Raw genomic sequence first — 12787 nt, forward strand, 5'->3', positions numbered from 1 at the left:
AAAAACCAAGAACCAACTTTATGATGTCTTGAAGAACTATGCTGTAAATGTAAAAAAACTAACAAAGATTAAAGATGTGTATATAGAAAAATGTACATTTTACAAATAAACATATGAAAGGTGAACTAAAGGAAAAAAAAGAAAACTGAGAAAAATAATAATATCAGTATGTGGGGCACAGAAGTTGCCTAGAAAAGGAAATGGTTTTATTTGTTGGAAATGATTTTCTAGGAAACTCTACTATTATTTGGTTTGCTCTACTTGGGTTTCAAAGGATGATTAAGAATCCTTTGTAAGTCCTACAGGAACTACAGACTCAGGAAACCACATGGGTAAATACCTATAAATGTGGCTTATTTTGATGTATTTCATGTATTATGGGAGGAAACAGGCATTGAGACTAGTGGAATTAGAGGAATTTTAATGCCAGTGGCTGTGTTGAGTTCTGAGAAGAATAAATAATCTTTGGCCTTGTGATAATGCTGATTGAGTTGTTTTTAAAATTGGTCTCCCTACATCATATGAACTCAATGGAGGACAAAGGCACATGTGAATGATTCTTTGCCAAGTGCCATGCTGGAGCTGGAAAGAGCACTTCCAGAGCCAAGTGATGCACAGATGGCCTTTCACTGGCTCTGGTCCTGGCCCCACCTCCTTTTCCAACACATAACTATGCCAGGCTGTTTGCACTAAATCACAGCTGAGTAGTGAAGTGGACCTCTCTTGGCAGAGTCTTACTTGCAAAACTCAAGAAGAGAGCATTGCAGTAGGAAACTGACAATGGACCTGATTCCAAACTTCTCCTTGGAAACCTGGTTTTTCCTGGCTCTCAGTCTGGTACTCTTTTATCTGTGAGTAACTGTCCAAACTCCCCTCTTTTTAAGTTTGCATTTTGTATTGACTATTCTTTGTCCCTTCTCTGTATGAAAAAAAATCAAAATATAATGGAGGGGAATCCCTGAAGAAGTTAATATTTATGTTAGTCCTATTTCTTCAGCATCTCGTTCGAAGCCTTTATTCCTGTGGATCCAAGTGTTGTTTATGTGAACTGTTTTTGTGAATGAATTTACTGAGTCTCACATTGAAATTAGTGAGCCAGAATTTAGCAGACTCAGATTATAAACAATGATCCACTGTATGCAGTGGAAACTTAAATCCCTTTCAATATCTACGAATCCTGGGGCAGAAGAGGATGAGTTGCGTTTTTGTGCCATTACTTTTGTCTTGTGGTGTGTTTGTTTCACAGAAGATATGCAAAATTATTGTCCCATATGAACTTGGGTTGTTCCTATTCCTTACCTCACACCCTACCTAGTATCACTTACACAATATGTAGAATGCAACCCAGAGTCCAATTCATGGAATGTAACCTCGGACCCCTCTTTACTGTTTTCTGAGATGATTTCTCTATACTCCTAAAACTCAATTCCTCCTTTAGGTAAAGTGAAGTACTACTTATTTCTCAATGACAAATTTTAGGGTTGAGGAGAAATGGAAGAAATCCTGAAATTACATTCTTTTTAACACTCCCTCTTTTCCTTCCAGTCATTGAGAGTTTTAACATTGTATAGAGGTTTATTTCTCCCTACGGTGAAATATTCTAGGAGCTTGAAAAAGCAAGAACATACAAAACTATTTTGTATTTTAAGTAGGTTTTTTTTTTAATTTTATTGAAAAGGAAAAAGAGAAAAACATAAAACAGAACAAAGCGGTGTAAGGATACATGTAATGCAGAACTACAAAAAAAAGTAAGAAATCACCAGTTAATAGATTGCATATTAGATTTTAAGTAGGTTTTTTACCTGTAATTTCTAGATAGGAAGATACATCAAAACCTCTCTATGCAGGAATTCCTCTCAATGAAAGATTACCTGGCATCTTGGGACAGCTGGAGAGAGAAGTTATTTCTAATTGTGGATAAGACTACAGCCCCATATTGTATTTGAGGACAATCTAATTTCAGTTTTATAAAGAGTATCAAATCATGATTGTGTGCAAACAGAAAATACAGGGCTGATTTAAAAAGTACCTGATTGGGAAACAGAGATATGACTTAATAAAAAGGAAAAAAACATAGAAAAGCATTGTTACCTTAAGCCAGTGATGTGAATCTTTTAGAGATGAGTCCTCAGCCTGCAATCCCAGATCCTCTTATTTATTACAAAGTACCAGCACTATAATTAAAACTGAATACTGAGTTCATTTTAAAAGAAAAACTAATAACCCATGTGCCATTGATTTACCACTATTGCCATAGGCTATCCCTCATTCTGACTGATTAAATGAATGGAGTTATGGAAAATCATATCTTTGGAAGAGAAGGAAAAGTCATATTCCTCCCTTCTACCTTAATTGAAAATTTCCACACCAAGAAAGTGTCAATTTCCAATATTGACATAATAAAATGAAGTGCCATGGGAGAAGCCTGGCTTGAATCACTCATGAGCACTCAAGTTGGGAGATTTTATCAAGTATTCACTCTATGACTGGGAGCATGAAGACTTCGGCTACTTTTAACTAACTATTGTGGACTGTTAGATATCTTTCAACAAAGAAATGGCAGGGGACAAGTGAATGCAATTAGTGTTTTTGGAGTTTTGTTGTCCTTTATTGATTACATGCTCTTCCCTCTCTAGTTTGATGGTTCCAGTTCCTGAGTCAGGGGCTGGCCAGAACCCATAATGTATAAAGTCATAAACTCTGTAACTTGACTGCTTTCTTTGTTACTTTACAGATATGGGACCTCTACACATGGATTCTTTAAGAAACTGGGAATTCCCGGGCCAAAACCTCTGCCCTTTTTTGGAACTATTTTGGCATATCGGAAGGTGAATGTTGTTGGAGAATCTTTTTCTTCTTTGCTTCTTCTGGTTGCAAAGATCAGCTTAATTTCTTTAATAGAAGTGCTCCTCCTTGGGAAGTTCTTTGGGGCTTTCAGAAACTGTGTGTACCCCCCAAAAGAAGATCATAGTTTTCTTGGGCTTTGTTGTTCAGTCTTTGTAGTCTTATTTGCACAACCCAGATCTCTGGGACATTGGTACTTAATCCTCAGTACAAAATGTTCATTTCAGATTTTGTCAGCATGAAAGGAAAAGTTTTGGTTTGCCACGTACAGATCCAGGAAAGTACAGTCACACTTAGTATTAGAAGAAAAGAATTCTAAACAATTTTTGTTCTTCTGAAAAAGTGTTAATTTTCTGTGAAACTTTCACCTATAAAATTTTTAGATTTATATTTCTGGAAAGTATTTTTTTAATTTTAAATAGGAAATACTAAACATAACAAAACAGAAAAATCAGGTCAGAAGAAAACAATGTAAGTGACACAGATTTCAAAAAAAGACAACAAGAGATCTACAGTGGCTACCATAATGTCTCTTGTTTTCTTCTAAGTAGTTGTCCATAGATTTTCACATAATGAATTCACACAAAACAAAATAGTAAAAACTGATCAGAATAGAGTGAAGAAGGCATTGTAGGCCTTCAAAACCAGACAATAAGAAAATCAACAATGGCTAACATAATATCTCTAATTCTCTTCAAAATAGCTGTCAATACCTTCATGCATGTTGAAATTAAACAATACAAAACAGATTAAAGCTATTCTAAACAAGAATAAAAGTACTACTGGTTTTTGCAGCATGATGATAGGAAATCAGAAATGGATACCACAATGTCTCTTTTACTTCAAAGTAGCTGTTCATTTCATCATGCATTATTTAATTGATTCTCATAAACTGTTTAGGATATGTTGTACAGATGTCTAAGCCTCTACCTGTATACATACCCTTTATGTATTAGAGGGAAAAAGAAAACAAAACAGATTACTAGAAAAACAGAAAACAAAAAGACAAATAACAATAGCAAAGAGCCCACATCAATGACAATATAGGCCTTGAAAACAAGGCAGAAGAAGCATAATTAGGGTTGTATTTTTACATAACGATCTCTAAGAGTTTCTCAGATTACCAGACACTAATATGCAAAATTGTCCCTGTCCTATGAATGTTAACTTTTTGTTCCAAGACCTTATAGAATTTGTAGAACAATCATTTTAGCTATCCTAAGCATGTTTCTACAATTTCATATATTTTTCTTTTCCTTTCCTTTTCCTTTTTCTTCTTTTCCCTGAGATATTATTTTTCCCTTTGAGCAGATTCTTATCCCTTCACTGTATTTTTTGAGGATTTTGTATCTTATGTACCATCACCATTTCTTACACTAAGGAGACTATATGGTATTTACACAGGTGAGTTTGATTTATTTCTCTTATGAGTATGGCCTCAAATTGCATCCATTTATTTATTTATGGATATCTCAATGTGATCATTCTTTACAGCTGAGTAGTACAGCTGAGTGTATAAAAATAAAACATCTTTTTTTTAATCCAAACCTCAGTTGCTGGGCATTTAGGTTCTTTCCAAAATCTGACTCTTACAAATTGTGCTGCTGTAAACATGGGTACACATATATCACTGTGGTATGAGTTCTTCTGTGAATATGCCCAGAAGTGGAATAATTGGGCCAAATGGAACTTCCAGGCCCAGCTTTTTGAGGAACTGACTTCCACAGTGGTTGCATCAGTCTGCACTCCCACCAACAGTGCAGAAGAGTTTCTTTTCCCCCACAGCCTCTTCATCATTTGTTGTTGGTAGTTTTCTTGATCCTGGCCATTCTTTCTTGAGCAAGATGGAATCCCAGTATTGTTTTAATTTGCATTTCTCTAATGACCAATGATGTTGAACATTTCTTCATGTATTTATTTTCCATTTGTATTTCTTCATCTGAGAACTGTGTATTCATCTCAGATGCCCATATTTGGATTGGATCTTTGTATTTCAGGGGTCTGATGTTTTTTAATTCTTTATATGTTCTAGACAAAGTCTTTTATATGTTCTAGACAGAAGTCTGAGGGATAGTTGACTAAGATTTTTTCCCAATTTGTGGGTTTTCTTTTCACTATGCTGGAGAATTCTTTTGATATGCAAAAACTTTTTAATAAGATGTAATCCCATTTATTGATTCATGGAAGTATTTCCTGTGTGGTTTGATTTCTGTTCATGAATTCTCTACCTTCCTCCATGTCTTCAAGGTATCTACCTACTGTGTCTTACAGAATATTTAGTGTTTTTGTTTTAATATTTAGATCTTTGATCCATTTTGACTTTAGCTTAGTACATGGTGATAGGCATGGGTCTAGTTGTAGTTTTTGGCATATGGAGAGCCAATTTATCCAGCACCATTTATTAAAGGGACTATCTTTCTTTCAGTGAATGTGTTTGGCCTCTTTATCAAAGATAGGTGACTAAGTGTGTTGGTAGTTGTAGTTATAGTTGTATCTTCTAATCTGTTCCATTGATCTTCAGGTTTGTTTTTATTCCAGTACCATGCTGGGTTTATACAGTAGCTTTGTATTATGACTTCGTGTCAGGGATTGTGATGCCTCCTGCCTTGCCTCTGTTGCTCAGAATTGTCTTTACTATTCTAGGTCTCTTCTGGTTACAGATGAATTTTAAGAATGATTTGCTCAATCTTTTGTGAGATATGATCATGACATTTTGATTGGGCTTGCATGAAATCTGTATAACAATTTTGGGAGAATGGCCATTTTCACAATATTTGTTCTTCCTATCTGTGAACAAGGAATGTTTGTTTTGTGAGGACTTTTTGATTTCTTTGCAGGATATTATAATTTTCCCTGAATAGATCTTTTACTTCTTTTGTTAAATTCATTACTAAGTATTTCATTCTTTGGATACTATTGTGAAATGTGTGGCTCCTTTTATTTCTCTCTCAGTGATTTTGTTGTTTGTGTATAGGAATGCTAATGATTTTTGAATGTTGGCTTTGTATTCAGATACATTGCTGAGTGTATTTATTATACTAACGAGTCTTTCAATGGAGTTTTGTGGGCCTTCTATGAAGAGTATCATGTCATCTGCAAATAATGATAATTTAACTTCTTCTTTTCCTATCCTTACTCTTTTTATTTCTTTCTCTTGTCTAATTGCTCTGGCTAGTATTTCCCACACTATATTGAATAGGAGTGGCAATAATGGACATTCTTGTCTTGTTCCTGATATTAGGGAAAGGCTTTCAGATTTTGGCCATTTAATATGATTCTGGCTATTAGTTTGTCATAGATGGCTTTTATTATATTGAGGTAAAGACCATCTATTCCAATTTTCTGTAAAGCTTTTATCATGAATAAGTGTTAGACCTTATAAAAAGCTTTTTTTGCATCTATAGCAATTATCATGTGGTTCTTATTTTTAGCAATATTGATATGGTTGATTCCATTTATTGATTTGCATATGATGAACCTTCCCTGAATTCCTGGGATGAATCCCACTTGTTCATGGTGTATAATCTTCTTGATTGGTGATAATCTTCTTGCTGCATTCTGTTTGTCAATATATTATTGAGAATATTTACATCTATATTCGTTAAGGAGATTGGCCTGTAGTTCTGTTTTTTTGTTGGGGTTTTCTCTGGATTTTGTATTAGATTAATATTGCTTCCAGGAATGAGTTAGGGAGAATTACTTCCCTTTCAGTTTCATTGAAGAGTGTTAGCATTAAATCTTTTTAAATTTCTTGTAGAAGTTCACAGTGAATCCGTCTAGACTTGGAATTTTCTTTGTTGGTAAGGTTTTAATTATATTTTCAATTTCATTAATTGAAATTAAGTTATTCAGAAATTTTAAATCCTCTTGATCTAGCTTTGGTAATTCATATGTTTCTAGGAATGTGTCCATTTCTTTTGTGTAATCAAGCCTATGAGAGTGAGGTTTTTTGAAATGAGTATTGATGATCTTTTGTATTTCTATAGGGTCTGCAGTAATTTTACCCTTTTCATTCCTTATTGAGTATATTTGAGTTTTTCTTTCATTTTAAAAATAAGTTTGGTTAGGGGCTCATTGATTTTATTTATTGTTTCAAAGAACCAACTCTTTGATTAACTGATTCTTTGTATTGTTTTATTAGTCTCTATTGTTTTGATTTCTTCTCTGATCTTTATAATTTCCTCCCTTCATGTGACTTTGGGCTTGACTTGCTCTTGTTTTTCTAAATGTTTGAGGTGTAGCATCAGGTTGTTTATTTGTGTTCATTCTCTTTTCCTGATGTGAGAATTCACTGCAACAAATTTTCCTCTGAGGACTACTTTCATTGCATCCCACAGATTCCAGTAAGTTTTATTTGTATTTTCATTTGCTTGTAGATATTATTTAATTTATTCTTTAATTTCCTCTGTGACCCCCTGATTGCTCGAGTGTATTATTGAATTTCTATGTGTTTGTGGGTTTTTACAGTTTCTTTTGTGATTAATTTCTAGTTTCATGGAACTGATATGATCTGATAACATGCATGGGATAATTACAATTGTTTTACATTTACTAAAGTATGTTCTGTGGAGCAATATATGGTCTATTTTAGAGAATGTCCCATGTTCTGCTGAAAAGAATGTATATTGTGATGTTGTTGAGGGGAACACTCTGTGTATGTCCACCAAGTCCATTTGTTCACAGATGTGATTCAATTCTGTTATTTCTTTGCTGATTTTCTATCTTGTTGATCTGTCCCTTTGTGTCAATGGCATGTTAAGATCTCCTGTTATAATTGTGTTATTATTTATTTGATTTCATTTCTTTAATATTTGTTTTGTATAGCTCGGTCATCCCAAATTTGGTGCACAGATATTTAGGATTTTTATCTCTTCTTTTTGAAGTTTTCCCCTAACTAGTAGGTAGTGACCTTCTTTATCTCTATTGATCATTTTTTTGTTTGGAGTTAACATTATCTGCAAACACTATAGCTACCCTTGATTTTTGGGGTGGTGGGTTCCTGCTGCATGAAGTATTGCTTTCTATCCTTTAAATTTCAGTCTATGAGTTTCCTTTTGAATTATATGGATTTCTTGTATACAGCAATGGTTGCATGTTGTTTCTTGATTCATTTTACCAGTCTGTTTCTTTTAATTGGTGAATTGAGGCCATTTACGTTAATGGTTACAATAGATATATATTGGTTTATTTTTGACATGTTATCTTTCTTGGTTTTTACTTTTCCATTCTGTTTAATTGTTTGCCTTAGTTAGTGTTTTTTCCTTAGGTTTATCTAGAATGTCTTTCATTATACTTTGCAGGGTTGGTTTGGTGGTCATGAAGTTCTTCATTTGTTTTTTTTTTTTTTTTTTTTTTTTTTTTTGTGGAAATATCTTATTCCTCCATCCCTTTTTTATTAAAAAAAAAGAAAGTAAATAAAAAACAAATCAGTAAAAGGGTATGAATAATAGAGAATTTCAAGAAAAAATACAGTAAGATATCACTATTTAATAGGTTACATATTGTCATCTTAGAAACAGTTGTACAAATTATAAAATTAAAGAACATAAAGTGAACATTCATACAATGAGACTGCAGACAGTGCTGTTCAATGATCCAACAAAAGCTCAGTAATATGGATTTCCATCCTGCATACTCAAACATACACACAATTATATCCCTTAGACCACCTTCCTTTCCTCGCTTTTTAATAACAATTATACTTTTTGGGTTTTTTTACTCCCACAGTTCTTATTACTTTTTTTGAAGAGAATAAAACCTAACGTGACTAAACAAAACAGAGTCGGTTAGAACAGAAGGATGGGCATAGTACATGATGCAAAGATAGAATATCAGGTGATCAAAAATGGGTACCATTGCGCCTCTTGCTATTTTTAAAAAGAGTTGCCTATATCATCAGGTAGAATAGAATTGATCCAAAAGTACAGAACAAGACCAATAAAACCTACACTGGAGACCTTACAGGATTTCAAAAGAAGATAATAGTCAAACCATAATGGGCATCATAGTGAATCTTATTGCCTTCAAAGTGGTTGCCTGTACCCTCAAACTTGATACTATCAAACAAAATAGAATATAGTAAAATCTGACAGAACAAGATGGGGAGAACAATACAGGGGTTCACATCAGGTTAATAGGAAAACAAAAAAGTTACTATAAAATATGCCACTATTTTTTAATTTAGGTTTCCCCTAATTAAAAAAATAAGAGAAAAATAGATTAATTTTTTAAAAAGGTGGAGATTGAGATAAAAGAGGAGATTGTATTAGAACAACACAGGTCAGAACCGAACAATTTAAGCATCATTTTGTTTCACCCCCAGATAATCTAACATAATACTAGTCACAATAGTGCCTCCTTCCTTGAATTATTTGAGTATAACTTCATATACTATAGCATCAAGCATATCAAGACAGTCTGAAGCTATTCAAGAGAATGAAGAAGTTACAGGGTGTTTAGAACCAGTTAACAGAAAATGAACAATGGTTTCTATATTATCTCTTTGCATATAAAAATTCTGTTTATACTATCATATGTAGTAAAATATAGTAAGATACCACATATTAAAACTAGTGGAAACAGATGTACAACAGCTTGATGGGACTTCAAAACAAGATATTAAGTCATCACTAGCTTTTATGATGTGTTGTTTTCTTCACAATAGCTATTCATACTATCAATGATTCTAAAATCGAACAACCCAGGTTAAAACCTTTGCAATTAATGAGTGATAACATTATACGGATTCAAATCAATATGATTGGGAATCATGATTACCACATACTTTTATGTATTTTTATCATTTCTTACACTAGGGAAACTATTCGGTATTTATACATGTGAGTTTGATTTATTTCACATATGAGTACGGTCTCAAGCTGCATCCATTTATTGATAAATATCTCAATGTGATCCTTCTTTATAGCTGGATAATACTCCGTTGTATAGAAATACCACAACTTTTTTATCCATTCCTCAGTTGATGGACACTTAGGTTGTTTCCAAGATCTGGCTATTATAAATTGTGCTGCTATAAACATGGGTGCACATATATCACTGTGGTACGATGCTTTCAGTTCTTCTAGGAATATGCCTAGAAATGGAATAGCTGGGTCAAATGGTGCTTGCAGTCCCAGCATTCTGAGAAATCTCCAGACTGACCTCCACAATGGTTGCACTAGTCTAAACTCCCAACAACAGTGTAGGAGAGTTCCTTTTTCCCCACATCCCTCCAGCATTTGTTGTTGTTGTTGCTGTTGTTGGTTTTCTTGATCTTGGCCATTCTTTCAGGATTGAGATGAAATCTCAGTGTGGTTTTAATTTGCATTATTTAATGAACAGTGATGGTGAACGTTTTTTCATGTATTTATTTGCCATTTGTATTTCTTCATCTGAAAATTCTTTATTCATCACAGGTGCCCATTTTTTGGATTGGGTCTTTCAATTTTGGGGGTCTGATTTTTTTAATCCTTTCTGTATTTTAGACAGAAGTCTTTTGTCTGAGGGGCAGTTCACTAAGATTTTTTCCCAGTTTGTGGGTTTTCTTTTCACTGTGCTGGAGATTTCTTTTGATGTGCAGAAACTTTTTAATAAAAGGCAATCCCAGTTATTGACTCTGGGAAGTATTTCTCCTGCAGTTTGAGTCCTGTTCATGAATTATCTACCTACTCCTATGTCTTCAAGGTTTTTACCCAATTTGTCTTCCAATAGATTTAGTGTTTCTGTTTTAATATTTAGATCTTTGATCCATTTAGATTTTAATTTAGTACATGGTGATAGTCATGGGTCTAGTTTTAGTTTTCAGCATATGGAGAGCCAGTTTTTCCAACACCATTTATTAAATACACTGTTGTTCTTCCAGTGAACATGTTTATCAAAGATAAGGTGGTTGAGTGTGTTTGTAGTTGTGATTGTATCTTCTAATCTATTTCCCTGATCTTTGGCTCTGTTTTGGTTCCAGTACCATGTTGATTTTACTACAGATGCTTTGTACTATAACTTCAAGTCAGGGATTGTGATACCTCCTGCCTTGGCTTTGCTGCTTAGAATTGCCATTGCTATTCTAGGTCACTTCTCACTCCATATGAATTTTAGGAGTGATTTCTCAAGTTCTATGATATATGTTGATGGTATTTTTATCAGGATTGCATTGAATCAGTATAAAAGTTTTGGGAGAATAGCCATTTTCACAATATTTATTCTTCCTATCCGTGAGCAAGAGATGTCTTTCCATTTTCTGAGATCATTTTCAGTTTCATTTTTCAGAGTGTTACAATTTTCCCTGTATAGGTCTTTGACTTCTTCGTGAGAGTAATTCCTAAATATTTCATTTTTTTGGTTGTTAGTGTGAAGGGTGTGGCCTCTCTTTTTGACTTTGTTGTTAGTGTATAGGAATGCTATTTATTTTTGAGTATTGATTCTGTATCCAGGTACATTACTGAATTTACTTATTATATCTAGGAGTCTTTCAAAGGAGTGTTGGGGATCTTCTGTATAGAGTATCATGTCATCTACAAATAATGATAATTTAACTTGTTCTTTTCCTATCTTTACACCTTTTATTTCTCTCTCTTGACTAATTACTCCGGCCAGTATTTCCAGTACTATATTAAATAGGAGTGGTGATAAGGGACATCCTTGTCTTGTGCCTGATTTTAAAGTAAAGGCTTTCAATTTTTGGCCATTTAGTATGATATTGGCTGTTGGTTTGTCATCAATGGCCTTAATTATATTGAGGTAAAGACCATCTATTTCAATTTTCTGAAAGGTTCTTATCATGAATGAATGTTGGACCTTATCAAAAGCTTTTTCTGCATCTATAGAAATGATCATGTGATTCTTTTTTTGGCTTTATTGATATGGTTGATTACATTTATTGATTTACATATGTTGAACCCTCCCTACATCCCACTTGGTCAGGGTATATGATCTTCATGATCATTTGTGGCATCCTATTTGCCAATATTTTATTGAGGATTTTTGCATCTGTGTTCATTAGGGAGATTGGTCTGTAGTTCTCTTTCTCAGTTGCGTCTTTCTCAGCTTTCTTTTGGTACTAGAGTAATATTTGCTTCTAGGAACTATTTAGGAAGGATTGCTTACCTTTCAATTTCATTGAAGAGTTTGAGGAGTGTTGGCATTAGGTCTTCCTTATTTTTCTTGTAGAATTCTGCAGTGAATCCGTCTGGGCCTGGGCTCTTCTCTGTAGGTAAAGATTTAATTACATTTTTGGTTTCATTAATAAAAATTCGGTTATTGAATAGTTTTACATCTTCATGACCTAGCTCTGGTACTACATATGCTTCTAGGCATCTGTCTATTTCCTCTGTGTTATCAAACCTTTGAGAGTATAGGTTTTCAAAATAGGTGTTGATGATTTTCGGTATTTCTATAGGGTGTCTAGTAATTTTGCCTCTTTCATTCCTTATTGCATGAATTTGAGCTTTTTCTTCCCTTTTTAAAATAAGGTTCACTAGGGGCTTGTCGATTTTATTTATTCTTTCAAAGAATCAGCTCTTTGATTCGATGATATTTTGGTCTCTATTGCATTGATTTCTGCTCTGATTTTTATAATTTCTTCTCTTCTTTTGGCTTTGGGCTTGACTTGCTCTTCTTTTTCTAGATGTTTGAGGTGTAACATCAGGTTATTTATTTGTATTCATTCGGTTTTCCTAATGTGGGAACTCAGTGCAATAAATTTTCCTCTGAGGACAGCTTTCATTGCATCCCACAGATTCCAGTAAGTTGTATTTGTGTTTTCATTTTTTTATAAGTATTGCTTAATTTCTTCTTTAATTTCCTCTGTGACCCACTGATTACTCAAGAGTGTGTTATTCAGTTTCTATGTGTTTGTGGGATTTTTGCAGTATCTTTTATCATTAATTTCTAATTTCATAGCTCTATGGTCTGATAGCATGCAAGGGATAATTTTGACCATTTTGCA

The 12787-nt window shown here is 33.7% G+C and overlaps 1 protein-coding gene across 1 annotated transcript in view; it reads left to right on the forward strand.

The window, feature by feature from the left end:
- The first annotated feature begins 670 nt into the window (after nucleotides 1-670).
- The window catches only part of LOC100734998 (cytochrome P450 3A9-like), a 40143-nt gene continuing 28026 nt past the window's right edge, over nucleotides 671-12787 (forward strand). Inside the window, exons 1-2 of the mRNA XM_063234184.1 lie at nucleotides 671-851; nucleotides 2735-2828. Coding sequence (XP_063090254.1) covers nucleotides 781-851; nucleotides 2735-2828 — 165 coding nt within the window. The 5' untranslated portion in view covers nucleotides 671-780. The remainder of the gene's footprint in view (nucleotides 852-2734; nucleotides 2829-12787) is intronic.

This window comes from Cavia porcellus, unplaced genomic scaffold (assembly GCF_034190915.1).
Source record: "Cavia porcellus strain 051 isolate PalLab524CR breed Dunkin Hartley unplaced genomic scaffold, mCavPor4.1 scaffold_23, whole genome shotgun sequence".
Lineage (NCBI taxonomy): Eukaryota > Metazoa > Chordata > Mammalia > Rodentia > Caviidae > Cavia > Cavia porcellus.